Below are 18,023 nucleotides of genomic sequence, written 5' to 3' on the forward strand. Positions count from 1 at the left end.
GCCTAGAAGTGGTCACCTGGGCCTGCATTGGCTGGAAAAAGGACAAGGAGCAGTGTCAGCCCCCATGGCCCGAAGAAAGCAAAGGAGTCCTGAGTTTGGGAAGGGAGAGAGTGTAGGGCTGTGCAGGGGGGAAAAATGTTTTTCTTATTCAGCTTGTTTTTGGGAGGCTTTTTCCCCACGAATTTCAGTTCATAGATTGCTTAATTTGTTTCATTCGTGTGAATAAAAGGAATCAAGCAATTAAAAAAAAAATGGCGCAGTTCGCTTGGGTGGATGTGCCGGAGTTAGTTAACTCCTGTGTGACCCCAGCGGACACGGTCATTTGGCATTGAAGAGACAAAGAAGAGGAGCTCTGAGGTCTGGGCCAAGGTCCACGCATCAGGACCCTGCCTCCTGGCTGAGCCCTGGCATCAGACCTGGGTCTGGGCCTAGGACCCGGCCTGGTTCCGGGCCAAGACCCCAGAGCTGGCCTGGGCTCGGGCTCTGGCTGAGGCACAGACGTTGGGACCCAGCCTCCAGGTCGTGTTGCGGTCCGGGCGCTGGGACCTGGTCCCTGGGTTGGGTCATGGCCTTGTACCGGGCTGAGGACCCAGCATTAGGACCTGGTCTTCGTCAGATACCCAACAGATCAGGTAAGGGGTTTTTTTCAACTTTCAGGGGTCTCAGCCGAGGCCTCAGCATCAGCCCATGCCTCTGCCAAGACCCTGTTGTCGCATTTGGACATAGGCTGCGGCTCCTGCATTGGGCCTAGGTCTAGGCACGATGCATTAGTTTAAAACGAAACAAACGAATAAGGTTTGTTTCATTTGTGGGGGTCCTAATTTGGTTTGGGGCCTCACAAATGAAGCAAATTAGCCTTAATCATTACGTTTTGCACCTTCATTTTAAACAAATGCACATCCCTAAGAGAGAATGAGTGACCATGTGTACATGAGAGAGAGGAAATGAGAGCATAAGTGAACATGGGTGTGAGAGTGATAAAAGTGAGTCTGACTGAGCATTGGTGCAAGTATATGTGTACAAGTGGGCATATGTTTGTGGGAAAAGAGAGAGAGTGTGAAAATGAATATGTGAGGGTGGAGGAAACTTTGTATGCATACTGCTGTGCCTGCCCCGCTAATCTACAACTATCTCCGGATGACTGTAAATCAAAGGTTCACAGGTATGTTCATTGAAGTCACCAATTCATTCCATTTTTTTCTTTCAGGACAGGCCGCTCCGGTCCTGATTATACTCCCACTGCATGCATGAACTTATACTCCTTGCTTTTGATATGGCAATTAGAGCAGGTTCCTGCATGTATAGGGTAAAACCAAGACTGAATCAACCTTTCCCCTGAAAATATGACACCAGTTGGTGACCCTGCTTTCTATGCAGTGATTCTTGCAGAGAATCCCCTGGTAACATTCAGGTCTCATGAACATATGAATTGCCATACTGGGTCAGACTAAGGGTCCATCAAGCTCAGTATCTGTTTCCAACAGTGGCCAATCCAAGTTAAAAGTACCTGACAAGTACCCAAACATTAAATAAATCTCAAGCTACTATTGCTTAATAGCAGTTTATGGATTGTTTTCCTCTAGGAACTTATCCAAACCTTTTTTTAAACCCAGATACACTAACTGCTGTAACCACATCCTCTGGCAATGAATTCCAGAGCTTAACTATGTGCTCAGTGAAAAAGAATTTTCTTTGATTTGTTTTAATTGAGCTACTTGCTAACTTCATGGAGTGTCCCCTAGTCCCTCTATTATTTAAGAGAGTAAATAACTGATTTACATTAACCTGTTCAAGTCCTTTCATGATTTTTAGATCTGTATTATATCCCCTCTCAGTCGTCTCTTCTCCAAACTGAACAGCCCTAACTTCCTTAAACTTACCACATAGGGCAGCCAGTCCATGTCACATATCATTTTGGTCACCCCCCCTGCACTTTCGCCAGTGCAGCTATATCTTTTTTTGAGATGCGGTGACCAGAATTTTCCTAACATTCTGTTTGCTTTTTTAATCAACACAGCACACTGAGCCAAAGATTCCAATGTATTATCCACTATGACACCTAGATCTCTTTCCTGGGTGGCAACTCCTGAGATAGAACCTAACATTGTGTAACTACAGTAAGGGTTATTTTTCCCTATATGCATCACTTTGCACTTATCCACGTTAAATTTCATCTGCCATTTGGAAGCCCAGTCTTCCAGTCTCACAAGGTCCTCCTGCAAGTTATCACTATCCACTTGAGATTTAAGTCTCTGCATAATTTTTGTCATCCACAAATTTGATCACCTCACTTATCGTACCCCTCTCCAGGTCATCTATAAATATAATAAAAAGCACTGGTCCAAGACCAAATCCCTGAGGCACTCCAATGTTTACCTTTTTCCACTGTGAAAACTGATGATTTAATCCTACTCTTATTTCCTGTCTTTTAACCAGCTTGCAATCCACAAAAGGACATCACCTCCTATGTATTGACTTTTTAGTTTTCTTAGATTTGTCAAATGCCTTCTCAAAATCCAAATACACATCTACTGGTTCACCTTTATCCACACGTTTATTCACCCCCTTCAAAAAAAATGTAGATTTGTGAAGCAAGACTTCTCTTGGGTAAATCCATGCTCTGTGTCCCATTGAACCATGTCTATCTAAATGTTTTGTGATTTTATTCTTTTATAACAGTTTCCTCGATTTTTTCCTGGCACTGATGTCAGACTCACTGGTCTATAGTTTCCCAGATCACACCTGGAGCCTTAGGGTGTATGCCTTCTGGTCCAGGTGATTTACTACTCTTCAGTTTGTCAATCTGGCCTACCACATCTTCCAGGTTCACTGTGATTTGGTTCAGTTCATCTGAAACATCACCCTTGAAACTGTCTCCAGAATAGGTATCTCCCCAACATCCTCTTCAGTAAACACCGAAGCAAAGAAATAATTTAATCTTTCCATGATGACCTTATCTTCCCTAAGTGCCCCTTTAACCCCTTGATCATCTAACGATCCAAGCTGCTCCCTCATAGTCTTTCTGCTTCGGATGTATTTTTTAAAGTTTATTCTGAGTTTTTACCTCTATGGCCAACTTCTTTTCAAATTCTCTCTTAGCCCAACTTATCAATATCTTTATCTTGCATTTAACTTGCCAACGCTTATGCTTAATCCTATTTTCTTCTGATGGATCCTTCTTCCAATTTTTGAATGAAGATCTTTTGGCTAAAACAGCCTCTCTCACCTCACTTTTTAGCCATACTGGCAATCACTTGACCTTCCTTCCACCTTTCTTAATGCAAGGAATATATATGGACTGTGCTTCTAGGATGATATATTTTTTTAACAATCTCCACACCTGTTGCACATTTTTTATCTTTGTAGCTGCAACTTTCACATTTTTTAAACTATTTTTCTTATTTTATCGTTTCCCTTTTGAAAGTTTAGTGCTATAACCATGGATTTGCTTACTGTCCCCCTTCCAGTCATTAATTCAGATTTGATCATATTATGATCACTATTGCCAAGGGGCCCCATCACTATTACCTCTCTCACCAAATCCTGTGCTCCACTGAGAATTAGATCTAAAATTACTTCCTCTCTCCTTGGCTCCTGAAACAATTGCTCCATAAAACTGTCATTTATTCCATCCAGGAACTTTATATCTCTAGCATGTACCGATGATACATTTACCCAGTCAATATTGGGGTAATTGAAATCTCCCATTATTACTGCACTCCCAATTTGATTAGCTTCCCTAATTTCTCTTAGCATTTCACTGTTCATCTCACCATCTTGACCAGGTGGACGGTAGTATACTCCTACTACTCTTCCCCAACATGCAAGGGATTTCTACTCATAAAGATTAGATTGTGCTTTTAGTCTTATGCAGGAACTTTATCCTGTTGGACTCTATGCCATCCTGGACATAAAGCACCACCCCCCCCCCCACCAAGATGTCATTGTGAAATAATTTAAATCCTGGTATAGCACTATCCCATTGGTTATCCTCTTTCCACCATGTTTCTGAGATGCCAATTAAGTCTATGTCATCATTCACTGATATACACTCTAATTCTCCCATCTTACTTCTTAGACTTCTGGCATTAGTATACAAACATTTCAAAGTGTTTTCTGTTTGTATTAACACTCTGCATTACAGTTGACAGACATAAATCTTTTAGCTCAGATGAGTTTTTAATTATAGGCACTTGGACTACTTTTCTTATTATTGGAACCTCTGTGTTGGGAGGCCCTAACTCTAATGCATCATTAGTATCCTTTGAAGATACCTCCCTCCAAACCATGCACTGCTGAGCGACTGTCTGCTTTCCCTTTGATTTAGTTTAAAAGCTGCTCTATCTCCTTTTGAAAAGGTTAGTGCCAGCAGCATGGTTAAAATGGAATCCATCCCTTCATAAAAGAGACTCCCCCATCCCCAAAAAGTTCCCCAGTTCCTTACAAACTTGAATCCCTCTTCCTTGCGCCATCGTCTCATCCACGCATTGAGACCCCGGAGCTCTGCCTGCCTCTGGTGACCTGCGCGTGGAACAGGAAGCATTTCAGAGAATGCTACCCTGGAGGTTCTGGATGTAAGCTTTCTACCTAAGAGCCTAAATTTGGCTTCCAGAACCTCCCTCCCACATTTTCCTATGTTGTTGGTGCCCACATGTACCACGACAGCCGGCTCCTCCCCAGCACTGTCTAAAATCCTATCTAGGTGATGCGTGAGGTCCGCCACCTTCGCACCAGGTAGGCATGTTACCAGGCGATCCTCAGGCCCACCAGCCACCCAGCTGTCTACATTCCTAATAATCGAATCACCAACTATGACGGCCTAACCCGTCCCTCCTGGGCAGTAGGCCTTGGAGACACATCCTCTGTGCGGGAGGACAATGCATCACCTGGAGAGCAGGTCCTTGCTAGAGGATCCTTTCCTGCTGCACCAGGTTGATGCTTTCCGATCATGAGACCTTCTTCCTCCAAGGCAGCACCAGGGCTGCCAGACTGGAGTTGGGACTTGACTACTATGTCCCTGAAGGTCTTATCTGTATATATACCTCTCTGTCTGCCTCAGCATCTCCAGGTCTGCCACTCTAGCCTCCAGAGATTGGACTCGTTCTCTGAGAGACAGGAGCTCTTTGCATCGGATGTACATGTAGAATTTCTCACTGGTGGGTAAAAAATCATACATGTGACCCTCGATGCAAAAGACTGGGAGGCCCCCCCTCTTGCTGCTGGGCTGCTGCTTTCATCTTAAATTTGTGCAGTTCCTAGTTGTTAGGTTGCTATGGGAGTAGAACTGCACACAATTAGGGTCCTTTAAATGTGTTAGTGTCTTCACTATATATTATCATTTTCTTGGAGATCACTACCAGATAAATTCTTTATAAGGCCTGGGGAATTTCTGAATTTAAGTTAAAAGGCTAATTAATTTATTTTATTTTATTTTTTAGTATGAAAGTGTTACCTGCCTATAAATTAAAGAATGAGCTAAGGATGGATGGGAGAGAGGCTGGGAGGGTTGGGAAATAACAAACATGCAAACTTCTGGGTTTTTTGCCTGCCTTTCTGACTACCTATTCAATACAGACACACAAACACACTAAATAATATACCCCAATAGTTTTACTTCTCCCCAGTACTTTTAAGTTTTAAAATTTTCCCAAGCAGTACTTACTGATTCTTTTCAGCCACCAGCAAGATGTTCCTCTCCTCTCAGTGCTCCCACTACCATGCAGCAGAATCCAGACTTTTGACTACTATCTTGATTAGCCAAACCATGCTTTTGGCATGTTTGGTATTAGTTACAAGACATGGGCCAGAGGTCAGTGATTGCGCAAAGCAGAGACAAGCAATCACTACAACATATTTAGCATATCTGCTTTCTTATCGTGCAGAAAGGCTTTAATGACAGATGTCTGGGACAGGAAGATGGTGAAAGATGTTCTGACATGCTTAGCAATGCAAAGATAAAATATATACCAAAATGTAAATATGTGTGCTTTCCCAAAATTTAAGAAAGGAAAAATGAAATTTTACAGGTCAGGATGTCCTAAGAATGCTGAAATATGTAATTGATGTTAACTTTTAAGGTATAAGACAAATGCTATTCCTGCTATTTTCTAGAATTCTGGTGAGACTTGTTCATGGCATAGATTCTCTTGTACGTGCACATCAATAAAGCAGTAATACTTATTGCAGTAAACGTGGGTCTGATTATTTCATCTGAGTGAGGAGGCGGCTGAGGGACCTAACATTTTTTTTGCAGTTCCAGTGCAGTAATCTCCACTACCTCAGCAGATGCAGGGTACCATTTTCCAATGACCAATGGCTACTGTCACCAGTTCTACAGGCCTTTACATGCCCCATGTGCTTTTCCCATTCTGCATTCCAAATGGTTTTACTCCATGTTGTCCTTTCCCTCCTCATAGTAACTTGCCCTAACAAATGTTTCTACAATCCAAGCCGACTTAGAAATAAGTTTTTATTTGATGCACAAGAAGACATGAAACCTCTGAGTCATGCTTGACACAAAGCTCTAATTGCAGCCCCACGTGTGGAAGAGTAGTTACCTGGATTAAGAGATCTCAGCAGGACGGATTAAGAGGTGCACCAGGGAATGTCTGCGTAAGTGTACCATTTGCTTCCTAAGCCAAAAGATACAGCAATCTATATAAATACAGGGACAGAAACAGGCTGCAGCCACAATCGCTGGAAGAGAAGCACATCTGGGATTTTGCTTTGGCTTCTGCCACTGGCAAGGTAAAATATTCTTTTGTATTTCTAGTGCTGGAGATTAAGAGTTTTATGTAGAGTTCTAGTAACTATATTGATCATGGAAAAAAATGGAGTCTCTGAAAGTTGTGACACCTGTGAAAACTCAAAACCTGTGAGGTTTTGAAAGCTCCTATACTACACCATCCTTTTTTTATGTGTCTTTAAAAAGACTCCAGAACAGGTTAAGAAGTAATAGATGTCACTACCAACAGAGGAAGGAACTTTTTTTTTTAAACTTGGTGAAATTCTGGTACATTTTGCTGGTGGAAGTACTTCTGCTACAACAATAAATCAATTCAAATGTAAACTGGACAAACTTTATGAGGAAAAAGATACTGGTAAGTATGAGAAAATATTGTATAGTGACATGCTAAGGAAGGGTACTAATCCTTTACTGAAAATTTCCATTTAGCGTACACTACTACCTGAGACTCTGTAGCAATAAAATCACAAAAATCCTTCAGTTCTTAGCCAGCTGCTTTATTTGGGGGTAGGGAAGGAGTTTTTTTCAGTGCTGTAGAATTTGGCTATGGCCATGTGTTGCATCGTCCCCTGGATTACCTATAATGGAGGAAGAGCTGTGATGATCAGATTCGATGGGCCTCTGGTCTTCTTTCAACCTGACTGACAACGTAAGTGGTCTTAGCATAAAACCTGATGTACCCTTTAATCTGATGCTGATCCTTACACCACTTTGCCCACAGACTGATTCAGGTACTTGTGTAATGAGCTTGGACCCAATAAAACTGCAAACGTTCATGCTATTATTGTGGATTTTACTTGTTTGAAGGCATTCTTCCCCTGGAAATGCTAACTACAAAAAATAAGACTTGTTCAGATATGAAGCAGAGTTAGAACTAACCATTTGGAATTTCCAGTAAAATGGACCAGATGATTTTTTTTTTTTTAGGTTTTTAACCAATAAATACTGATAAAACATCACTGATGGGGAGGGGGGGGGGAGGTGTTTATGGATAAACAGGAAAAATACACTGCTGCCTCTAGTCCTCTCTCATCCATCTGGTTGCTGCCTTGAAGACTCCACTTTTTTTATGTGCCTTTTCCAGGCCGAGGATTTCTCAGTTGCTCAAGATTTGAGCGGCTGATGGACCTTTATTCCCCCAATCTCCTCCTCTTCCCATTGGCTCGGCTGCACAGCTGTTCCCAACAGAGGAACTGGTGGTGAGAGGACATGAGCAAGGCTGGGGAGATTGAGAGTAGTAGGGATAGAGGAGGGGAGAGAGGGCTGGGGTAAGGGTCATGGGGGTTATTGCAGTACATTGTTATAGAAATGTATATATATTTGATTCAATCAGAAGCAGTACCCAGCAAAAGTACCAGTGCTGTGTAAATACCATTGAACACAGATTATTTTTGTACCCTCAAAGAACTCTTATTTAGTTGAAAAATAAACACCTAAATTTACAATTTATAAACACCAAAAAAGAGCAGCCTTAGATATGATTGGCAACTTGATCTTAATCCTTCTAGATCCGTTTTCCTTATCTTGTTCTGTTATAATTAGAGCTTGTAGATTAAATTAAAAACATTGTCCTGGACCTGTGCTTCCTTATCTCTGTTATCATAATCATCACCTTATGTTTAAAATATTTCTGATGTCTGTCAGACTATTGTAGTGTGTTATCACCTGGGCTGTACAGAGCATTGATTAACTTTCGTGTATCTTGCCATGGTTTACATCTGTATGTTGTATATTTGTAGGATGGATGTGAACAGGAAGTTCTTTGTAAGCGTTCTCCTCCTTATCATCTCCCTGGAGGTGTCCTCTGCCCAGCATTGGTCTTATGGTTTGCGACCTGGCGGGAAGAGAGACTCTGAAACCCTGATGGACACGTACCAGGATGTATGTTCTAATCTTCCATTCAGTTCACCTAATGCTGCCAATTCATGTACCAAGAGCATGGGACTCATTCCCAAGCAATCCTAACTGTTATAAATCTGTAGATGGGTTTTTCCCCCTACTCTTTGGGAGAAGCTAGTTTATGGTGTTACTACTGTCTTATTTAAAGAAAATACTATGAATGACAAAAATAGTTGGAGATCATTTTTGCATACTCATCAATCTCTTCATATATAGTTAGTCCTGGTAGATCAAATCTGCATTACAGAGGTTTCATAGAATCTGCTTGATAGTATCCTGTTTTCTAAAAGGTCTCCAAGTTAAAACTGATTATAAGCTAAAAGTGATGCTGACTGCCCAGTCCCTTAAATCTCACTGGTTGGAAATTAGGGTATGACTCCTTGGCTAGAGCTCCTCAGTTCCACGGATTTTTTTTTCCCATTAGATGGGGCATTTAAGGTCAAATAATGTTTAAGTTACATTTCCAAGATGACTCCAGATAGGGCAGGGCATTAACTTCCAGTACTAGCCCTATATCCAAAGTGGAGTTGCCTGTTTAATTAGTTTGTTTTAAGATTAGTTGAGCTCTAGGATTCAAGACGTTATGAACTGCTTTGGATTTTAAGCAAATTTAGCAGCACAATATATTTAGTCCTTCCTAGAAGACCTGCTTTTCAACCTCTGTCTGCACCTACTGTGTTACAAGGGAGACTGGTTCTGTCATGCTTCTGGTCTGCTTACCTTGCGTATCCTGGACTGTTCCATTCTTCATTTGTCTTCTTCTCTGACTCAGGCACCCAATGACGTTGACAAGTTTGCCGAACCGCGTCCTTTTGAGTGCGGCCTTCTGCAGCAACATTCCCATCTCAGTGTTTTGAAAGGGGTCCTGGTGAGTCACCATTGCTGGGTTTGTGTATCTGCCAAGGGAGCAAAGCCCTCACCAGTCCCAATCACATGAGTTAAAACAGGAAAAAGATTCTGAAAACCAGGGCTAGGAGGAGAAAAAGGGTCTCATTTTCACACTCTGGTTTTTATCACTTAGGTACCTTGATGGTAAAGTGGTGGCGATGTCAACAGTGAAAAGCAAACCAGTTCATGCTGGCCACAGTATTCCTGGTGTATCTACTCAGCTGGCTGAAATCACCTGCCATGCAGAATACGTTGACAGCCCAGCTTTTTAAATCCACAATTTGATGCACTCTGTTCAGGAAAAAATGTGCTATTCACAAACCAATTTGTATATGTTACAACACATTTGTGCATTTTCCTTCTCCCATCCTAAGAGAATCTTTAGAGTTTAGTGGCGAGTAGGGTTATTCGGCCTGGAAAAGCAAGAGCTGAAAGGAGCTATGATAAAGATCTATAAACGCATGAGTGTGTGGAATGGGTAACTAGGGAACAGTTATTTACCCTTTTCAATAGGACTAGGACAAAGGGGCACTTCATGAAGCTAGTAGGTAGCAGTTTTACACTTGATCTTAGCCAAAAGACTGACTAGTGAGAGGTAGCATTTTTAAAACAAATTGGAGAAAGTATTTTTCACTCAGCATATAATTACACTGTGGAATTTGTTACCAGATGTGGTGAAAGCAGTTCACACCTGGGTTTAAAAAGGGTTTGAATAAGTTCCTGGAGGAAAATATCCATAAACCACAATTAGCTATGTAGGTTTGGGAAAGACCCTGCTGATCCCTGGTTATGCACAAGAAGGACTGAACCTATTTTTTTTTTTTGGATCCTACCGGGTACTTGTGACCTGGATTGGCCATTGTTAGAGGCAGCATACTGGCTTGATGAACTTTTGATCTGACTTGGGGTCCGATGCAATACGGTGCACTCGGTTTAATCCGCAGTTGGACACGGGTTGCATAGGTACTACCTAATCCCCTTTATCCAATAAGGGGATTAGCGCCCACACAATGTGCGGCCAACCTAATAGTGCTCACCACATGTAAATGCATATTGAAGAGGCTATTAGCAATCACCGGCAATGCAAAAAAAAAAAAAAAGTGCATCTAAGATGCACATTTTTATGCTCAAAAATTAACATCTGCCTAGAGCAGTCATTAATTGCTGAGCACTCCCAAAAGTTTATTTATTTAACGTGTTTTGTATACCGTCATTTGGTTTCGCCATCAGAACGGTTTACAGAGTTGTGGGACAGCAATGAATACTTACGCTTACTGCCATGCAAACAATCAATCACAGTGAACTATTTTTCTAAAGCAACCTACTACTGCTCTGTGAATCTAGTGACACTGATCTTGATGACTGAGTATGTCTGAGATGTACTGTACAGGGTGTGCATTCCTTCTGTAATCATGGACTAGGGAGGACACCAGTGCTTTGAGCTCCGTCAAAGTTCAACTTTCTAGTTGTACAGAAAAGCAGAAAATACTGCTTTTCTGTAAATCCTCCTATTCAATATCATTGCTATATTAAGTAGGAGGCACAAATCTTAAAACAAATTAAAAAAAAAAAGTTTTAAAAAAGTGCCGATGGTCAGGTTCAGGAAATGGACGCTCAGTTAACAAGAGTTCATTTCCTGAACGATTAGGAAAACAGACACAGATAAATTTGGCTTCCATTTTCTAAACTGGTGGACAGCCGACCGCTCGTGGGCTTGCGACCCTAGCACCTCCTTGACAACATGACCCCAAATTTAAATATTGCATGACGGCCCCAGGAGGGGTGCCTGGGAGTGAGTTAGGAAAGTGGGTGCTGAATGTTTAACGCCCGCTTTCAGTGCATTTTAATTGTCTTGGCCCCTTAGTGTGGCATTTCTTATGAGGTGGTGGGGGAAAAGTAGTAACAAAATTCAAGAAGGCCTGGGATAGATACAGATCTTTAGTTGTGAGGAAAAAGTTAAGGATCATATGGGGATTTGTAAAACTGCACTAGGAAGTAAATTGTGCAGACAGGTCGGGCCTTACACTCCTCCCTGACATCATATTCTGTGTTTCTGTTTTCTTGCTCCATAGTAGTATCAGAGTGTTACTGCAGAAGTAATTTTCATGTGAGCAGTCATCATATAGCATGAGGAACATTTCTTTTTTATTTTTTAATGTAGAAAATATCAGGAAGGTATCATACTCTCAGTAAACTCAGATCAAATCTATTCTGTTTGTCTTGCAGGCAAGTTTATTGGAAGGTGAAACAGGGAGGAAGAAACTGTAAGACAATGTCAGTTTATAAGACTTCTGATGGACCACTGGGATTGGAATTTTAGTTTGAGTACCACAGTTTTATTTGTGATGGAGAAAGCCGTTGCCCAGTGGTTGGCATCAGAAGCATCGGACTCCTGCCTGGGTTAATTCATGCAATTTATGGATCTTGAGGATAGCCGAACTGGTCAATCCGATGAGCTGGCTCGTCTGTCCCTCACCATGAACATCATCAAGGCGTGCAGAAGTGTAAATGGCATTAATCGGTCCCTTCAGGGTACATTTTCAGTAAGGCTACTTTACTGGCAATGTACCTTTCACTCCTCACAAATCCAGCCAATTTTCATTGTTGTTTGATTGTCGGTTTATGTGGTTAAAACTTTCCATCTATATTTGAGCAGTGTCGAACGATGGCTTAAAGTATGTGTGTTAGGAGTATGGCTATTTTAATGTATGCACATAGTTGTCAAGCATGCTCTCCAAAACACCTCTCTTTAATGTAGCCAAAAGTACTTACATAGTGAAAGCGTGGAGATATTTTCAGGTGACTCAAGATCTACTTGTGCTGATTCAATCAACCTGTGCACATCCTGATTATACACGCGTGGATCCCAACAGGGCCTTGGAAAATTTGCAGCTTTATGTATACCACTGCAGGGTATCTGTGTATGCCCATCTCATGATCAGTGTAATTTGTCAACGTGAATTGTTTGAAAAAAAGAAAAAAAAAAAATCAACCTCTGAATAAAATGGAATATGAGGAGCGCATGATGGCTGTGAATGGATATTCTCTTCTGCCATTCTCAGTACTTTTCCAAGCGTGCTCAGAACTGGTTTAGAAAGGCTCAACAAAGTGAAGCCAGGTTCTTGGCCTGAAACAGTCCACATGCCTTCTTGCAGGAAATAAAAGCTTTTCCAGAAGCAAAGCTTCCTGCAGAAGTGCTGCCTCAGTTCCCTCCCACACTCAGTTTGGCTACTTCCTCAGCTCTCTTTAGCCCTTCTCTTTTTTCACCCCCTTTTTCCTACTTTGTTTTTAAGCCTTTTTTTTTTTTTTTTAATAATTGAAGGTGCGCACCCTCAATTACGATCTCGCCTTCCATTTGCCCTTCATCGTTTCATGCTGAGCTCAACCTTTCTCCGTGCGATGCTGGCAGGTGTCTGGAGAAGTATCCCACTTTACTTTTAAGATTCTGAACCACGTAAGCATCCAGGCAGGGAAGGGCTTTAAAAAATGCAGTAAATGCCAACAGTTTATAATCAAGCACGAGCAAAGCTTAAGTAAAAATAATTTAGGTTTGTTGAACCCACAGGATGATCACTGGCTCACAGAACCAATCTGAGGCATTTTTAAATTAAAAAAAAAAAAAATCAATGCAGATTCAGCCAGTCAATTAATCTACATTGCAGCCCGCACAGGGTCCCCACCATCGATTCAATGATTCAGGTTTAACCTTGAAATTTCCTTGCATCTTTGCTTGTAAAAATGCTACAGTTAACTATTTTGTTTATGCATCCACCCACTGCACTATCTTGAAGACCCAATATGCAAATACTTGCAAAATAGAGTCAGTCTAATAGAATATGAGTGCTTTCTGGGGGAGGGGAAAGAATGGCAGGAAACCCCCATCTTACCAAGGTGAATTCTTGTTTTCCTTTAGAATGCTTATGAGTCACGTTACCTGTCGGATTACCTGTTAAGCCAGATTTTAGCACTGTGGGGTCAAGGTGCCACCAGGAAGTGCTGCTCTCCTCCTGCTGGCAGAGGGATGGGGGGGGGGGGGTAATTATTATGCAGGGTGCTGTGAGGTTGAGATAGAGAGGGAATTGAGAGCAGAGAGAGCCCCACCCACTGCCTTCCTGCTACAGCCAGCCCTGCCCCTGCTCAGTCTAGAGCCGCGCAGGTCTGGGTTAGGAAATGGACCTCAGGGGGTAGTTTTCAAACGGGTTTTTATGCATGTAACTTGGAGTTTGCAAGAGTAAACAGGCTTTTCAAAATACTTTACGCACTAAGGCGTAGATTTAAAAAAAAACAAAACAAAAAACGCGCGTGCGTCCATGTGCGTGTGATTTTATAACATGCGCGTGCTGACACGTGCATGTTATAAAATCCGGGGCAGCGCGCGCAAGGGGGATGTAGAATAAAGCTAATTCGCGCGGCAACGAGATCGGGGCTCACCTAGTTCCCTCCCAGTCTGCTCCAGTTTAGGAACGGACTGGGAGGGGATTTTCCTACCCCCTACCCTAACCTCCCTTCCCCTCTCCTCCCCACCCTCTAAACCCCTCCCTTTTTTTTTTGGTACCTTTATTTTGCAAGTTACTTCAGGGCCTGCCCTGAAGTAACTTGTGCGTGCCGGGACAGCAAGGAATGGTGCTGCCCTGGTCCGCCCCTGGCCCCGCCCCTTGCAGGAAGGCCGGAACCTATGTGCGTACCGGCCTTTACGCGCATGGCCGGGCCTTTTTGAAAATAGGCTTGGCATGCGCAAGCCCCGACCATGCGCGTAAAGGCCGGATTTTACGGGGGGAGGGAGGAATTAAAATCCAGCCCTAAGTATACTTTACACATGTAAATAGGGTTTTGAAAATTGCTACGTTTATGTGTGTAACTTCTTTGAAAATTCGCTTCTCAGATTCTGACTGGCCAGCTCTGAAATAGCCCCCTCAAGTAAGTAAGAAGGTAAGGAAAACTCAATCTGCTGGCCTGATGGCGACAAGGAAGGACCACCCTGCCAACAGAAGCTATTGGGTCTTAAGTCTCTGGGGTTTATGGAGGTAAAAGAACAGCTGCCTCTTTTATCACCATTATTTTTGGTGTTAGCTGATCTAGGATTTAGGCTCTCTTTTAGGGTCCCATCAGCACACTGGGAGAAGGTCCTTTATTTATTTTTATAAGACCTTTAGAGAAGGATCAAACGTACAACAACAACAAAAGCGTAAAAACAAAACTATTTGCTCTGGCTAATTATTTAAGGGAAAATCCAAATCACTAACTGAGCAGAAGCTGCACTCAATATTGACAGTTCCACCGCAACGAGTGCAGAAGTAAATCACATAGTCCAAATTATCAATGTTCAAAAAAGACTTTTTATTTCTTATTTCCGGCAACTCCACTGTTATCATAAAAGTACTTCAAAGGGTCCCCCGACACGGACCCGTGTTTCGCCGAGGCTGCGTCGGGAGGGACAAGCAGTATCATACAGAAATCTAAAGCAAAACAGACAGACGGACTATGGTAAACAAGCTATACGGCATCGTAGTATTTCAAAGTTACACCGAAGAGTATTACATACCTGAATTGGTTCATAAACAGTTTGCAGGGAGCGTGTACATCAATACTACAAGGGGGTTTTTAAAAATCAGAAAAAAGGCGCCAAACATGACGGACCAATCAGCATATGAGGAGACAGCCAATCAGATTACAGATCAATCATAATTAAGTGAAGTGGACCCATTCCAGTTCCTTATTGAGTCCGTGCGGAGTGACAGTGTCAAGCATATATAGCCACTTCTGTTCTCTGCGAATAAGAAAATCAGAAAAATTTCCCCCATGACTTGAACAGACAGAGATTTCTAACACAAAGAAATAAAGGTCATCAACAGTGTGAGAGCATCGGACCCAATGATCCACCAGCGGTGCATTTTCACATAATAAATTCAGATTTGATTTATGTTCAGTAATCCTAGTTTTGATTTTTGTTGTAGTCTTTCCTACATATAGCAACTGACATGGGCAACGTATTATATAGATCACGTCAACTGAGTTACAGTTCGAGCAGTCCCTTAATACATATTTCCTGCCAGTAACTGGGTGTTCAAAAACTGAAACAGAGCTAGTGTGTGGGCATAGAGAGCATTGTCCACATGGTTTGTGTATACCTGTCCCCTGAGTGAATGCTTGTTCCACAAGCAGGTCAGAGTGTGTCAATAAGTCTCGCAGGTTCCTACCCCTACGGTATGTGAAGCGCAACGGTCCTTTAAACATATCCGGGAGCAGCAAAGACTGCCAATGTTTTTGTATAATACGGGTTAGAGAGTGGCTCAAAGGGGAAAAGGGTAATATACAGTTCGTAGCGATATCTGGCTGCTGATTTTTTGGCAAAAAAAAGAAATCCCTATTAACAAATAAAGCCCTTTTATAAGCTTGCTTAATTACTTTTGAAGGGTACCCCCTCTCCTTGAACAGAGATGTCATCTCCTTAGCTTTACACATAAAATCAGGTTTCGACGAACACAGCCGATGCAACCGCAAGAATTGGCCAGTGGGGATATTGGATTTGAGGGCTCTAGAGTGGCAGCTCTCAAAACTAAGCAGAGTGTTACGATCTGTTTCCTTCCTAAAAATCGTTGTCGAGAAGGTACCGTTATCGATGGAAACTAAAATATCTAAGAAAGCTATTTGACAAGAGTGAATATTAAAACAAAACTGTAAATGTGTATTGCATTGATTTAGCCAGTCAAGGAACATGTAAAATTGCACATCAGTCCCGAGCCAAACTAAAAATATGTCATCAATAAACCGGAGCCATAAATGTATCAACTTAAACCAGTCAGAGGGATAAACATGTATTTCCTCAAACTTGGCTACATAAAGGCACGCCAAACTTGGGGTCATGGTAGCCCCCATGGCCGTGCCCTTCACCTGCTGAAAGTATGTGGTTTCAAAATGAAAAAAGTTTTTAGTCAAAGCCAATTCAGATAAGTTCAGCAAAAAAGAGGTAGGGACTCGCACGGGTTCTGGGCGTAAATTCAAAGCTTCCTCAATGACCTGTAAAGCTTCACTCTGAGGAATGTTTGAATATAGGGACACAATATCTAATGTAATCAGAAAACAAGAGTTAGAGGGAAGACTTATTGACACACTCTGACCTGCTTGTGGAACGAGCATTCACGCAGGAGACAGGTATACACAAACCATGTGGACAATGCTCTCTATGCCCACACACTAGCTCTGTTTCAGTTTTTGAACACCCAGTTACTGGCAGGAAATATGTGTTAAGGGACTTCTCTGACTGTAATTCAGTTGGCGCGATCTATATAATTCGTTGCCCATGTCAGTTGTTATATGTGGGAAAGGCTACAAGAAAAATCAAAACTAGGATTATTGAACATAAATCAAATCTGAATTTATTACGTGAAAATGCACCGCTGGTGGATCATTGGGTCTGGTGCTCTCACACTGTTGATGACCTTTATTTCTTTGTGTTAGAAATCCCTGTCTGTTCAAATCGTGGGGGAAATTTTTCTGATTATCTTATTCGCAGGGAACAGAAGTGGCTATATATGCTTGACACTGTCCCTCCGCACGGACTCAATAAGGAACTGGAATGGGTCCACGTCACTTAATTATGATTGATCTGTAATCTGATTGGCTGTCTCCTCGAATGCCGATTGGACCATCATGTTTGGCGCCTTTTTTCTGATTTTTAAAACCCCCCTTGTAGTATTGATGTACGCGCTCCCTGAAAACTGTTTATGAATCAATTCAGGTATGTAATACTCTTCGGTGTAACTTTGAAATACTACGATGTCGTATAGCCTGTTTACCATAGTCCGTCTGTCTGTTTTGCTTTAGATTTCTGGATGATACTGCTTGTTCCTCCCGCTGTAGCCTCAGCGAAACACGGGTCCGTGTCGGGGGACCCTTTGAAGTACTTCTATGATAACAGTGGAGTTGCCGGAAATAAGAAATAAAAAGTCTTTTTTGAACATTGATAATTTGGACTATGTGATTTACTTCTGCACTCGTTGCGGTGGAATAATTATTTAAGGGAAACACTTTTTTTTCACATATCCACAGAAGTGGGTTAGGACAAACCAAAGGCTTTTTTTTTTTTTTTTTGCTTGATTTCTGTTTGCTCTTGACTTCTGAACAATTCCTTTGTCCCTCCCTCCACAGGGTCACAATAAGTTTTGACATTATACCTTACAGCCAAAGTTTTTGGGAAAAGGTGGGGGCTCTCTTGTAAAATTCCTTGTGAAAACCAACCCCTCCGCCCCAAAAAGCTGAATCATTTCTTAAATTTTTATATTCTGCTCCACTCCAGGCATAGCACAATACTGTCGTCTCCCATCACTTGCAATCTCCCTCATTCCCTTCTATCAAGCTTAGCAGCCAAAAAAGAATGTGCTGGAAATAACAGATAGGAAAATTAATAAACACAAGACAGCACAGCCTGGCAAGCCGGGTTGCTGTCTTTTGGCAGGCCAGGAGCTGAATTAGTCAGAGAAGATGTGGCACA

The 18,023-nt window shown here is 42.0% G+C and overlaps 1 protein-coding gene across 1 annotated transcript; it reads left to right on the forward strand.

The window, feature by feature from the left end:
- The first annotated feature begins 8,435 nt into the window (after positions 1-8,435).
- On the forward strand, positions 8,436-12,485 carry GNRH1 (gonadotropin releasing hormone 1). Its single transcript, XM_029601800.1, has 3 exons — positions 8,436-8,626; positions 9,417-9,512; positions 11,759-12,485. Exons 1-3 carry the CDS (start codon positions 8,453-8,455, stop codon positions 11,798-11,800), a joined length of 312 nt encoding a protein of 103 aa, XP_029457660.1. The 5' UTR covers positions 8,436-8,452; the 3' UTR covers positions 11,801-12,485.
- Positions 12,486-18,023: the final 5,538 nt, after the last annotated feature.

The sequence above is a fragment of the Rhinatrema bivittatum genome, chromosome 5, assembly GCF_901001135.1.
Source record: "Rhinatrema bivittatum chromosome 5, aRhiBiv1.1, whole genome shotgun sequence".
Lineage (NCBI taxonomy): Eukaryota > Metazoa > Chordata > Amphibia > Gymnophiona > Rhinatrematidae > Rhinatrema > Rhinatrema bivittatum.